Genomic DNA, 13,461 nt, shown 5'->3' on the forward strand with positions numbered 1-13,461 from the left:
TTGAGCGCTTACTGTGTGCAGAGCGCTGTACTAAGCACTTGGGAAGTACAAGTTGGGAACATATAGAGACAGTCCCTACCCAACAGTGGGCTCACAGTCTAAAGGGGGAGAATGAGAACAAAACCAAACATACTAAGTTGGGAACATATAGAGACAGTCCCTACCCAACAGTGGGCTCACAGTCTAAAGGGGGAGAATGAGAACAAAACCAAACATACTAACAAAATAAAATAAATAGAATAGATATGTACAAGTAAAATAAATAAATAAATAGATTAATAAATATGTACAAACATATATACATATATACAGGTGCTGCGGGGAAGGGAAGGAGGTAAGATGGGGGGATGGAGAGGGGGATGAGGGGGAGAGGAAGGAAGGCTTAGTTTAGGAATCCCCAGTGCTTAGAACAGTGCTCTGCACATAGTAAGCGCTTAACAAATGCCATCATCATTATTATTATTATTCCATATAGTGAGGAAACATATAGGAAATGTCAATTTGCTTTAGGGAAAAAAACAAATGATAACTCCTTCCTTTACACAATAAAGAGGCAGGGCGGCTCAATGAAGAGGTCACAGGACTGGGAGTCCGAAGGATTGGCTTCTAGTCTTAATCCTGCCCTCTGCTCTATGACTTTGGGCAAGTAAATCACTTAACCTCTCTCAGACTCGAAGCGGAACCGCGAGGGAGAGAAGCACCCCTCCCACCCACATTCATTAATTCATTAATTCAGTCGTATTTATTGAGCGCTTACTGTGTGCAGAGCACTGGACTAAGCGCTTGGGAAGTACAAGTCGGCAACATATAGAGACGGTCCCTAACCAACAACGGGCTAACGGTCTAGATGGGGGAAACGACAATAAAAACAGAACATGTAGACAGGTGTCAAAATCATCAGAACAAATAGAATTATAGCTATAAGCACATCATTAACAAAATAAATAGAATAGTAAATATGTACAAGTAAAATAGAGTAATATATCTGTACAAATATATACATAACATTTTAGTCATTGGGTCTTTCTCCCGTTCCTCACCCTTAGCTTTTCAGCCCCAATGCCCACCAACAATCTCTGTTGAGCCACTGCTGAGAAAAAAGTGAGTGGGCTGAGAAGCAGCATGGCCTGAGAATCGTCATCATCATCATCCTTAAAAGTGTTAAGTGCTTACTATGTGCCAAGCACTATACTAAATGTTGGGGTAGAAGCAAACCGGGTTGGACACAGTCCCGCTTAGGGCTCAAAGTCTCAATCTCCATTTTACAGATGAGGGAACTGAGGCACAGAGAAGTGACATGACTTAACAAAAGGACCCGAATTCTAATCCAAACTCTGCCACTTGTATGCTATGTGACCTAATTTATGTGCCTCAATTCCCTTATCTTTAAAATGGGCATTAAGACTGTGAGCCTCATGTGGAACTTGAGCCGGGTCCAACCTGAATAGCTTTATCCAGACTCTAGACTGTAAACTCATTATGGGCAGGGAACATGTCTGCTAATTCTCTGGTATTGTACTCTCCTATGTGCTTAGTACAGTGTTCTGCACATAGTAAGCATTCAATAAATACCATTCATTGATTGATCTACCCCAGGGTTTAATACAGTATAGTAGTAAGCACTTAACAAATATCATGAAAAAAAATCTTAGTCGCCTCAAAGGAAGCTGCCATTGCTGAGCTTTCCTGCTTTCCCGCACCAGATAAAGCCTTATGAACTACTTGGTGTTTCTTGCTGAACTTGCCCATTTTTACCAGCCATTAAGGGACTGGCACTTTCAGCACTTAAAACAGAGGAGCAGGTTCCCTACATTTTATTCCATACAGTGAGGAAACATATAGGAAATGTCAATTTGCTTTAGGGAAAAAACCAAATGATAACTCCTTCCTTTATACAATAAAGAGGCAGGGTGGCACAATGAAGAGGTCACAGGACTGGGAGTCCGAAGGGTTGGTTTCTAGTCTTAATCCTGCCCTCTGCTCTATGACTTTGGGCAAGTAAGTAAGTCACTTAACCTCTCTCAGACTCAGTTCCCTCCTCCGTAAAATAGGGATAAAACACCTATTCTCCCACCCTCTTATGCTGTAAGCTGTTGGGCATAAACTATTTCTATTATAACTAATTATGTATCATTCATTCATTCATTCAATCGTATTTATTGAGTGCCTACTGTGTGCAGAGCACTGTACTAAGCGCTATCCCAGTGCTTGGCACCATGTTCTGCTATAGTGAAATGCATAATCAATACTAACTCATAATAATTTGTAAAAAAAGAAGGGGGAATGGCCTCAGGGCCTGATGCCTGTGGTTCCACAGTGAGGCTCTAAAGGCAGAAATGTCAAGAAAAGCGAATGAGATTCTAGTCTTGGGCAAGTTCAAAAAGACCTACAAATGGTTCCCAGTTTAGCCGGTCCCTGGTAGAAAAACAAGCAAGGGATTAGAGTAAGATAAATATTCTATGAAGTAATTTCTTTCAGCTTTTCAGTTAGGAAGTGCTTTAAACATTCATTTTCTAACCTTTCAAGTAGCACTGTGTTGTCAGATACCCTGTTCTATTAATTTTATTAATGATATGTATAGATCTATAATGCTATTTATTTATATTGATGCTATTGATGCCTGCTTACTAGTTATGACGTCTGTCTCCCCCCTTCTAGACTGTGAGCCCGTTGTTGGGTAGGGACCGTCTCTATATGTTGCTGATTTGTACTTCCCAAACGTTTAGTACAGTGCTCTGCACACAGTAGGCGCTCAATAAATACGATTGAATTAATGAATGAATGAATGTTGGGTTGGGAAGAAGAACAGATATTGATCCTTGGGAGAATATCCTACCTGTAATTTATTTTAATGTCTGTTTCCCCCTCTAGACTGGAAGCTCCACTTGGTCAGGGCTTGTGTTTACCAACTCTACTATATTGTATTCTCCCAAACACTCAGTATGGTGCTCTGCATGCAGAAAGTGCTCAACAAGTACCACTGATTGATTGATGACCAGTGAAGGAGCATGACTTAGAGGTAGAAGCACAGAACTGGGGGCTGGGGGTCAGGATTCTGATTCCAGCTCCACCATTTACCTGTTGTGTGACCTTGGGCAAGTCACTTAACTTCTCTGGACTTAGGTTTCCTCATCTTCTGTACAATGGATATTAAAAGGTCATCTCCCTCCTCCTTCGACTCTGAGCCCACTGTATTGTATTGACCCCAGCACCTAGCACCGTGCTTGGCACAAAGTAAGCACTTAGCAAATACTGCACTTATTATTAGATGCCTCAGCTTCCTACTCCACTCTCAGTCTTTCATCTCATCAGTTCCCCTTCATCATCCTGCCAAAAGCCTGGAGCTCTTTTTGGATGTCAGGACAGAACCCTAGTATTTGTGACCATTCCACCTGGGACAAGCCCAATCCATGTGGCCCCATCTCTTATCAGAAGGCCTCGCTAGCGAATGGCACAAACTCCCCAGCTAAGTCCGCACGGGTCTGTGGTGCTCTTGTTCTCAGCTTGGGGCCTTCGCCCTGGCTGGAATGTGGCTCTTGGACAAGAACTCAATCAATCTTGGTTCCCATTCAAGGAGCTTCTGGCTCTACCCAAGCAAGAGGCACTTGATCTTGGTGTGGGACTGAAGCTCTTGGCTTGGCGGACTCTCTACGATCCCAAATCCAACTTGCAAAAGCTAAATTAGCCCTGGCAGCCAGGCCAACCCTAGAGCCAAGCCACAAATGGGGACCAAATGGGGCCCAGCTCCTACAGGGGTGACCGAAAAAAACCAGAACCCCTTTCCAAAGCAGAACCTTTGCTCCAGGCGACACTAGCCCAAAGTGGACTTGCTAAAGAAAGACTGGGCTCTCAGTTGCTTTTCTTGGCATTTCTACCACTGAAAATGTTGATTCATAATGGTGCTTCTTAAAAATTTGTTTTGTCTCCCCCTTTTCCTTCTCCGTAAATGATTTTCATGTCTGCCTCTTCTACTAGATAATAAACACTTTGAGGGCAGAGATTATGTCTACTAACTCTAATGTTCTCTCTAAAGCTCTTAGCACTATGTTCTGCACAGAGAGGGTCCTTAATAAATACTACTAATTGACTGTTTGATTTCAGGCCACCTCCTCACTTCCAGTGATTCTGGAATGGAGGTCTGCTGCCTGTGATATATATCTAACCTCAAGTAAAGGAAGGAAAAGTTTTTACCCAAATTGTCTAAAGCCAGGGGAAAACCAGAAATGACTGGAGTTTGTTTTGTACACATTACAGTATGTCCTTTTTTTAATGTATTAGACTTTGGCATAGAATTAAATGGTTCTAACAGTGGCACAGTGTGGGTGCAGCATCAATAGAAGAGTTATAGTGTGCCACCACCTGAAGAGGCTCTTTCATAAGTTCACAGTTTTGCTCAAAGCAGAAACATGATTAAATGAAACAAGATTTAAACACTTACTATAATGCAAACTTTTCCTTTTCCCAGAGTAATGGATTACATACTTTTATTCATTAGTGTATTTTTCCAATTTTGTCTTCTTTCTACTTTTCATCTCAGTCCCAGCCTCACTCAGATCACTCATTTCTTTCCATTTTTGAATACTGCTCTTAATTAGCTCAAAATAGGAATGGTAAGCCATATAGAGAAGAAGGAATCTGTGTAAAGTGGTCAAAAACTGCATTTGTCAGACTTTATAAAAATATTCTAAAGGTGATTTTTTTGGAGGAAATTCACTTTACTAATAATAGCAGTACTTTCTCTTGTACTTAGATCAGCCCTGCAAATTAGCACAAGCGTCATACATACAAGGGTCATAGTCACCAGTACCATCAAAATCAAAAGTATTTATTGATCACCTATTGTGTGCACGGCACTGTAATAGTTGCTTGGAGAAAATACCAAGTATCCAGAAGGCATACTTGCTCACAGGGCATTTACATCCTAATGGAGAAGATAAAACAAGATAAATCGATGAAATACAAGTTAAAGGCTGAGTAGTAAATGATAAATGTGGGTAAGTACCTAATGACAACAAAAAATGTAAGTGTAGGAGAGAGTACTGATGTTCAGTAAATGGTGTGAATGCCTAAGGGTATGAAGTGGCAGGAGAGAAGCAAGGAATCCTCTGTGGAGGAGGTGACTTTTTAAAGGAGTTTTGAAGGGGGGAAGGCAACTGGTTTGAGGAAATGAGTATAACATTCCTGATAGGGGAAAAACACGAACGGCAATCTGTCAATCCGTGGTATTTATTAATTAAGCACTTACCTTGTGCTAAAGGCTTGCACTTACTAAGTGCATACCTTGTGCTTGTGCTTATTAAGTGCTTGGGAGAGTGCAATACAGTCAGTAGGCACGATCCCTGCCCTAAAGGAGCTTACTACTTAATGGGGGAGGCAGACATTAAAATAAATTACAGGTAGGGGAAGCAACTGAGTACAAGGAGTGTACAGCACAGCACAGCACTGTACCTAAGTGTGTGGGCATGGAGGGGCACATTAAGTGTTTGTGGGTGGGACTAAGTGCACAGGAGAGAAGGGAAGCAAAATAGGGTGGGGGCCAAGACCTTAGTTCAGGAAGGCTTCCAGGAGGACCTACAATTTCAGTAGGAGTGCCAGGTAGAAGGGAGGGCGTGAGCAAGAGTTTGACAGTGGGTGAGGCAAAAGTGAGAGATAGGACCGAAGTGTGTAAATTGGGTTGTACTGAAGACAAGCACGGGGAATAGAGCAGACTGAGTGCTTTGAATCTGATAATGAGGAGTTTCTACTTGGTGGAGATATGGATTGGCAACCATTGGAGGCACTTGAGGAAGGGGGAGACGTGTACAGAACAAATTTTTAGAAAAATGATACAGGCAGCAGAATGGAGTAGAGACTGGAGCGATGTGACAAGTGTTCGAACCAGAGTGTTAGCATCTGGATGAAGACCAAAGAGCAAATTCTGGAGATGTACTGAGTATGTACGTTGAAAGAGGGAGGGGAGTCAAGGAAAATGCCAAGGTCGTGGGCTTGTGAATCAAGAATAGTGGTCAGAGGTGAGAGAGGCAAGAGGCAGGCACAGTTAGGGACTTTGCTTGGGGTGTGGCAAAAAAGGGAGCTGAAGAGTGCAAGCTTGGGTATTGTAGGGAAAGAGATCAGATATGCGTGGCAGTCTGTAAACATGTGATACTTGCTGCTAAACTCAAGAAAAGAAAGCAGAGTCAGTATGAAATCTTTTCACTATCTTCCATAAAAGCACTTCACTATGCTCCTGGAATTTACCTTTTTTTTTCAATCCTCCCTGACAAAATGCACTGCTATTACATAAGAGTCTTAAGAAATGTCACTAATTAACTTGGAGCAAAGGAGTCTCTTCACAGGATAAGAAGAAAGCTAAACAATTAAAATTTACCCATGTACAAGTGCTTAATTGAAATATCCCCAGAACAATTTGTTTTTGGACACGATTTAAACTACACAGTTAAAAAGTGCCATGGTCTTTTTAAAACATTTAACAGGCATTCATCTCCCTGCATCTGATGGTGTTTTCTTTTTAACTTGTTTATTTTTCCCTGTTCATATCCAGCAAAGAACAATCTGGGTAGCCATAGAGAAGGATACTCAGTGTGACCCTTGAATTACTTATTTAGTGAAGACAATGCTTTGCCTAACTCAAGAGGAATGATTTACTGTCAGAAGTATGGCTCAACATACTCAAAGCTGGGCTGGTGATAATTCCCATTCCTTCTTACATCTCCCTGTTTATGGGATAGCAGCAGCACCAAGCGATCAATCATATTTATTGAGTGCTTACTGTGTGCAGAGCGCTGTACTAACTGCTCGGGAGAGTAAAGTATAGGAGAATTGGTAGACGTGTTCCTTGCCCACAACGAGTTTGCAGTCCCGCAGAAGCAGGCAGCAGCAGCACACCCACAACATCAGCGTTTAGCACTCCCTCTCTCTCTCTCAGCTCTCTGTTCACACCCCTGTTTCTAGGTTGCAAGGACTGTGTCCAGCCTGATGTGGATGTATCCACCTCAGCGTGCCTGGCACATACTAAAAGCTTAACAAACACCACAATTATTATTATTGCTCAGTTGGGCTCTTGGATGGTTCTGATCGTGGCTGGAACCTACGTCTCTACACAAATTTGTCTTTCAAATCACACATTCCCTGAGATTCCAGGAGAAAGGGAAATGTGTATTAACAAGATCGCCAATCAAAAAATCCATCACCGATATTTTCTGAGCGCTTACTGTGTTCAAAGAACACTTTACCAAGCGCTTGGGAGAGTCCAATACAACAGAGTTGGTAGCCATGTACCTTGCTCACAACGGATGTCTTTAGCGCCAAAATGAATGCCCAAGTTTGGGTAACTGCCTAACTAAATAATAATAATAATAATAATGGCATTTATTAAGCGCTTACTATGTGCAAAACACTGTTCTAAGCGCTGGGGAGGTTACAAGGTGATCAGGTTGTCCCACGGGGGGCTCACAGTCTTAATCCCCATTTTACAGATGAGGGAACTGAGGCCCAGAGAAGTTAAGTGACTTGCCCAAAGCCACACAGCTGACGATTGGCGTAGCCGGGATTTGAACCCCTGACCTCTGACTCCAAAGCCCAGGCTCTTTCCATTGAGCCACGCTGCATCTCTAAATCAGGACAAAGGACCTGCTATAGAGGAAAAATAATAACTGTAGTATTTGTTGATGATGATGATGGTATTTGTGAAGCGCCTACTATGTGTCAGGCACTATTCTAAGTGCTGGGATAGATACAAATTAATCTGGTTGCAGACAGTCCCTTGTCCCACGGAGGGCTCACACTCTTCATCCCCATTTTACAGATGAGGTCGCTGAGGCCTGGAGTGAAGCAACTTGCCGATGAGTCACACAGTCGGGATGAAAATCCAGGTCCTACTGACTCCCGGGCTCTAGCCTGGATGCTCCTCTCGCCAACGAGGCTCTTCTAGGCTCCCAGACTAAGCCCCTCTTGTCCTCAGCTCCCACTCCCTTCACCACGACTCTCTCCGTTTGCTCTTCCCACCCCCCTCCCCGCCCCACAGCTCTTATGCTATAAATCTATAATTATAATTCTATTTATTTCTATTTATTTGTTTCGAGAAGCAGCGTGGTTTAGTGGAAAGAGCCCGGGCTTGGGAGTCCGAAGTCGTGGGTTCTAGTCCCGGCTCCGCCACTTGTCTGCTGTGTGACCTTGGGCAAGCCACTTAATTTCTCTGGGCCTCAGTTACCTCATCTGTCAAATGGGAATTAAGACTGTGAGCCTCACGCGGGACAACCTGATTACTTTGTATCTACCCCAGCGCTTAGAACAGTACTCGGCACATAGTAAGCGTTTAACAAATACCATCATCATCATTATTATTTTTTCTATTGATGCCTGTTTATCTATAATCCCATTTATTTCTACTGATGCCCGTTTACTTGTACTGAGGCCTGTTTCCTCCCCTCTAGACCATGAGCCCGTTGTGCGCAGCGATCGTCCCTACTGTTGTATTGTAATAATAATAATAATAATAATGATGGCATTTATTAAGCGCTTACTATGTGCAAAGCACTGTTCTAATCGCTGGGGAGGTTACATGGTGATCAGGTTGTCCCACGGGGGGAACTCACAATCTTAATCCCCATTTTACAGATGAGGTAACAGAGGCACAGAGAAGTTACAGAGAAGCATTGTGGCTCAGGGGAAAGAGCACGGGCTCTGGAGTCAGAGGTCATGGGTTCAAACCCCCGCTCTGCTGCTTGTCAGCTGTGTGACTTTGGGCAAGTCACTTAACTTCTCTGTGCCTCAGTTCCCTCATCTGTAAAATGGGGATTAAGACTGTGAGCCCCCCGTGGGACAACCTGATCACCTTGTAACTTCCCCCGCGCTTAGAACAGTGCTTTGTACATAGTAAGCGCTTAATCAATGCCATCATTGTTATTGTTGTTGTTTAACAAATACCACCATCATCATTATTATTATTTCTGTTGATGCCTGTTTATCTATAATCCCATTTATTTCTACTGATGTCTGTTTACTTGTACTGAGGCCTGTTTCCTCCCCTCTAGACGGTGAGCCCATTGTGGGCAGCGATTGTCCCTACTGTTGTATTGTACTTTCCAAGAGCTTAGTACATTCCTCGGCCCACACTAAACAGCTCAATAAATAAGACTGGATGAACTGGATGACTGAGCCCCTTCCTTCCTCTCCCCCTCGCCCCCCTCTCCATCCCCCCATCTTACCTCCTTCCCTTCCCCACAGCACCTGTATATATGTTTGTACATATTTATTACTCTATTTATCTTACTTGTACATATCTATTCTATTTATTTTATTTGTTAGTATGTTTGGTTTTGTTCTCCATCTCCCCCTTCTAGACTGTGAGCCCGCTGTTGGGTAGGGACTGCCTTTATGTGTTGCCGACTTGTACTTCCTAAGCGCTTAGTCCAAACCCCGGCTCTGCCAATTGTCAGCTGTGTGTGACTTTGGGCGAGTCACTTCACTTCTCTGGGCCTCAGTTAGCCCGCTGTTGGGTAGGGACTGCCTTTATGTGTTGCCGACTTGGACTTCCTAAGCGCTTAGTCCAAACCCCGGCTCTGCCAACTGTCAGCTGTGTGACTTTGGGCGAGTCACTTCACTTCTCCGGGCCTCAGTTAGCCCGCTGTTGGGTAGGGACTGCCTTTATGCGTTGCCGACTTGGACTTCTTAAGCGCTTAGTCCAAACCCCGGCTCTGCCAACTGTCAGCTGTGTGACTTTGGGCGAGTCACTCCGCTTCTCCGGGCCTCAGTTACCTCATCCGTAAAACGGGGATTGAGACTGTGAGCCCCACGTGGGACAACCTGATCACCTTGTCACCTCCCCAGCGCTTAGAACAGTGCTTTGCACATCGTAGGCGCTTAATAAATAATAATAATAATAATGTTGGTATTTGTTAAGCGCTTACCATTTGCAAAGCACTGTTCTAAGTGCTGGGGGGATACAAGGTGATCAGGTTGTCCCACGGGGGGCTCACAGTCTTCATCCCCATTTTACAGATGAGGTAACTGAGGCCCAGAGAAGTTAAGTGACTTGCCCAAAGTCACACAGCTGACACTTGGTGGGGCCGGGATTTGAACCCATGACCTCTGACTCCAAAGCCTGTGCTCTTTCCACTGAGCCACGCTGCTTCTCTAAGCAGCCATCATCAATAAATGCCATCATTATTATTATTAGTAGTAGTAGTAGTACATGCTCTGCACACAGTAAGCGCTCAATCAATACGACTGATTGATTGATTGAATGAATAGCGGGGATCGTTTGGGAGCTGGTATTTTCTGGCGCTCCGCCCCTCCCCCCATCGCCCCCCCCGTTCCTCCCGGGGCCCCTCCGGCGCGGGGCATTGTGGGAACGGCGGCCTTGGCTGCTCCCGTGGTGGCAACAAGAGAGGGGGCCCCGCCGTCGCCAACTCGCCCGCCGTGGCTAGCGGTAGGGAGGGTGGGCGACCGTCGGAGGGGGCCGGAGGGAGGGGGAGGGGCTGGCTGGCTGGGGCCCCAATGGAGGGCGGTCTCAGGGAGGGGGGGGGCGGAGGGAGGGGGCCTCGCGCCCCTTAGCAACCGTCGCTACCCGCGCGCCTCGCGCAGAGGGGGGGAGGGGAGCGTGGCCTCGCGCCTCCTTGGCCTCGCGCCGCCCCCTCCCCCACCCGCCTCACGCCTCCATCTTTCCCCGCCTCGTCGACGCCTCAGGGGGGGGATTTCGAAGCGTAATCAGGCCAAATGATGCAAAACGTCCACCTCGCCCCGGAAACGGATGAAGATGACCTTTATTCCGGCTATAATGACTATAACCCGACTTACGATACTGAGGTAAAAAAAAAAAGTCATTCATTCAGAAGTGTTTTAGACTGTTGGGTAGGGACTGTCTCTATGTGTTGCCAATTTGTACTTCCCAAGCGCTTAGTGCAGTGCCCTGCACATAGTAAGCGCTCAATAAACACGATTGATGATGATGATGAAGTGTTGATTGAGCGCTTATGGAAAAAACTTCGTTCATTTTTATATATTATATTTTTCTATAGAATATCGAATATAATATAATATTGAATATATATTCATTTTTACATATGATATTCATTTATATATTATTGTTTTATATGTGTGTATATGTTTGTACATTTTTATTACTCTATTTATTTAGACTGTGAGCCCACTGTTTGGTAGGGACTGTCTCTATGTCTTGCCAATTTGTACTTCCCAAGCGCTTAGTGCAGTGCTCTGCACATAGTAAGCGCTCAATAAATACGATTGATGGTGATGATGAAGTGTTGATTGAGCGCTTATGGAAAAAACTTCCTTCGTTCATTTTTATATATTATATTTTTCTATAGAATATTGAATATAATATAATATTGAATATGTATTCATATTATATATTATATTCATTTATATATTATTAATTTATATGTGTGTATATGTTTGTACATTTTTATTACTCTATTTATTTATTTAGACTGTGAGCCGGCTGTTGGGTAGGGACTGTCTCTATGTGTTGCCAGTTTGTACTTCCCAAGCGCTTAGTACAGTGCTCTGCACATAGTAAGCGCTCAATAAATACGATTGATGATGATGATGAAGTGTTGATTGAGCGCTTATGGAAAAAACTTCCTTCGTTCATTTTTATATATTATATTTTTCTATAGAATATTGAATATAATATAATATTGAATATATATTCATTTTGCATATTATATTCATTTGTATATTATTATTTTATATGTGTGTATATGTTTGTACATTTTTATTACTCTATTTATTTATTTAGACTGTGAGCCCGCTGTTGGGTAGGGACTGTCTCTATGTGTTGCCAATTTGTACTTCCCAAGCGCTTAGTACAGTGCTCTGCACGTAGTAAGCGCTCAATAAGTATGATTGATGATGATGATGACTGTTGGGTAGGGACTGTCTCTATATGTTGCCAATTTGTACTTCCCAAGCGCTTAGTACAGTGCTCTGCACATAGTAAGCGCTCAATAAATACGATTGATGATGATGATGATTTATTTTACTTGTACCTATCTATTCTATTTATTTTATTTTGTTAGTATGTTTGGTTTTGTTCTCTGGCTCCCCCTTCTAGACTGTGAGCCTACTGTTGGGTAGGGACTGTCTCTATATGTTGCCAGCTTGTACTTCCCAAGCGCTTAGTACAGTGCTCTGCACACAGTAAGCACTCAATAAATACGATTGATTGATTGATATTTATTATTATTAATAATAATAATAATGATGGCATCTCTAGACCGTGATCCCGCTGTTGGGTAAGGACTGTCTCTATGTGTTGCCGACTTGTACTTCCCAAGCGCTTAGCACAGTGCTCTGCACACAGTAAGCGCCCAATAAATACGATTGATTTGTTAAGCGCTTGCTATGCGCAAAGCACTGTTCCAAGCGCTGGGGGGATACAAGGTGATCAGGTTGTCCCACGTGGGGCTCACAGTCTTCATCCCCATTTTGCAGATGATGATGATGGCGTTTATTAAGTGCTTACTATGCGCAAAGCACTGTTCTAAGCGCTGGGGGGATACAAGGTGATCAGGTTGTCCCACGTGGGGCTCACAGTCTTAATCCCCATTTTACAGATGAGGTAGCTGAGGCTCAGAGAAGTGAAGTGACTTGCCCAAGGTCACACAGCAGACGTGGTGGAGCCAGAATTCAAACTCATGACCTCGGACTCCAAAGCCCCTGCTCTTTCCACTGAGCCACGTTGCGCCTACTGTGTGCAGAGCACTTTACTAAGCGCTTGGGAAGTACAAGTCGGCAACATATAGAGATGGACCCTACCAGCGCTTAGAACAGTGCCTTGCACAGAGTAAGCGCGTAACAAATACCATCATTATTATTACCCGACCACGGGCTCACAGTCTAGAAGGGGGAGACAGAAAGCAAAACAAAACATGCTGACAGGTGTAAAAATCGTCAGAACAAATAGAATTATAGCTCTATGCACATCATTAACTTGTACTTCCCAAGCGCTTTGTAGTGCTCTGCACACAGTAAGTGCTCAATAAATACGATTGAATGAATGAACAAAATAAATAGAATAGTAAATATGTACAAGTAAAATAAGTAGAATAATAAATCTGTACAAATATATACAAGTGCTGTGGGGAGGGGAAGGATTCAGTCGTGTTGATTGAGCGCTTACTGGGGGCAAGAGCACTGTGCTGAGCGCTTCGAAAGCACTTTTCAGCCGCAAAGAGCGACAGCCCCTGCCTACAACGGGCTCACGGTCTGGGGGTGGGGGGAGACAGACATCACAATAAGTAAACAGGCATTAGTAGCCTCTACAAAAATAAATAGAATCGGAGATATGTACACACACATCAGAACAAGTAAAACAGGCATTAATATAATTAAATAGAATGATAGATACGTGCATATGTACACAAGCACTGTGGACGGGGGTTTAATAATAATGATGGTGTTTATTAAGCGCTTACTATGTGCAAAGCACTGTTCTAA

At 43.6% G+C, this 13,461-nt stretch overlaps 1 protein-coding gene across 7 annotated transcripts in view; it reads left to right on the forward strand.

Moving 5' to 3' along the window:
* The first annotated feature begins 10,356 nt into the window (after positions 1-10,356).
* IFT88 (intraflagellar transport 88) overlaps positions 10,357-13,461 on the forward strand; it is a 43,998-nt gene continuing 40,893 nt past the window's right edge. For 5 of the 7 annotated variants that reach the window (XM_038761791.1, XM_038761793.1, XM_038761794.1 and 2 more), the window contains exon 1: positions 10,620-10,806. In XM_038761791.1, coding sequence (XP_038617719.1) covers positions 10,717-10,806 — 90 coding nt within the window. In that variant the 5' untranslated portion in view covers positions 10,620-10,716. Of the gene's footprint in view, positions 10,430-10,619; positions 10,807-13,461 lie in introns of those variants that run through there. The other 2 variants (XM_038761792.1, XM_038761797.1) reach the window with 2 other exon arrangements.

This window comes from Tachyglossus aculeatus, chromosome 20, assembly GCF_015852505.1.
Source record: "Tachyglossus aculeatus isolate mTacAcu1 chromosome 20, mTacAcu1.pri, whole genome shotgun sequence".
NCBI classification, from domain to species: domain Eukaryota; kingdom Metazoa; phylum Chordata; class Mammalia; order Monotremata; family Tachyglossidae; genus Tachyglossus; species Tachyglossus aculeatus.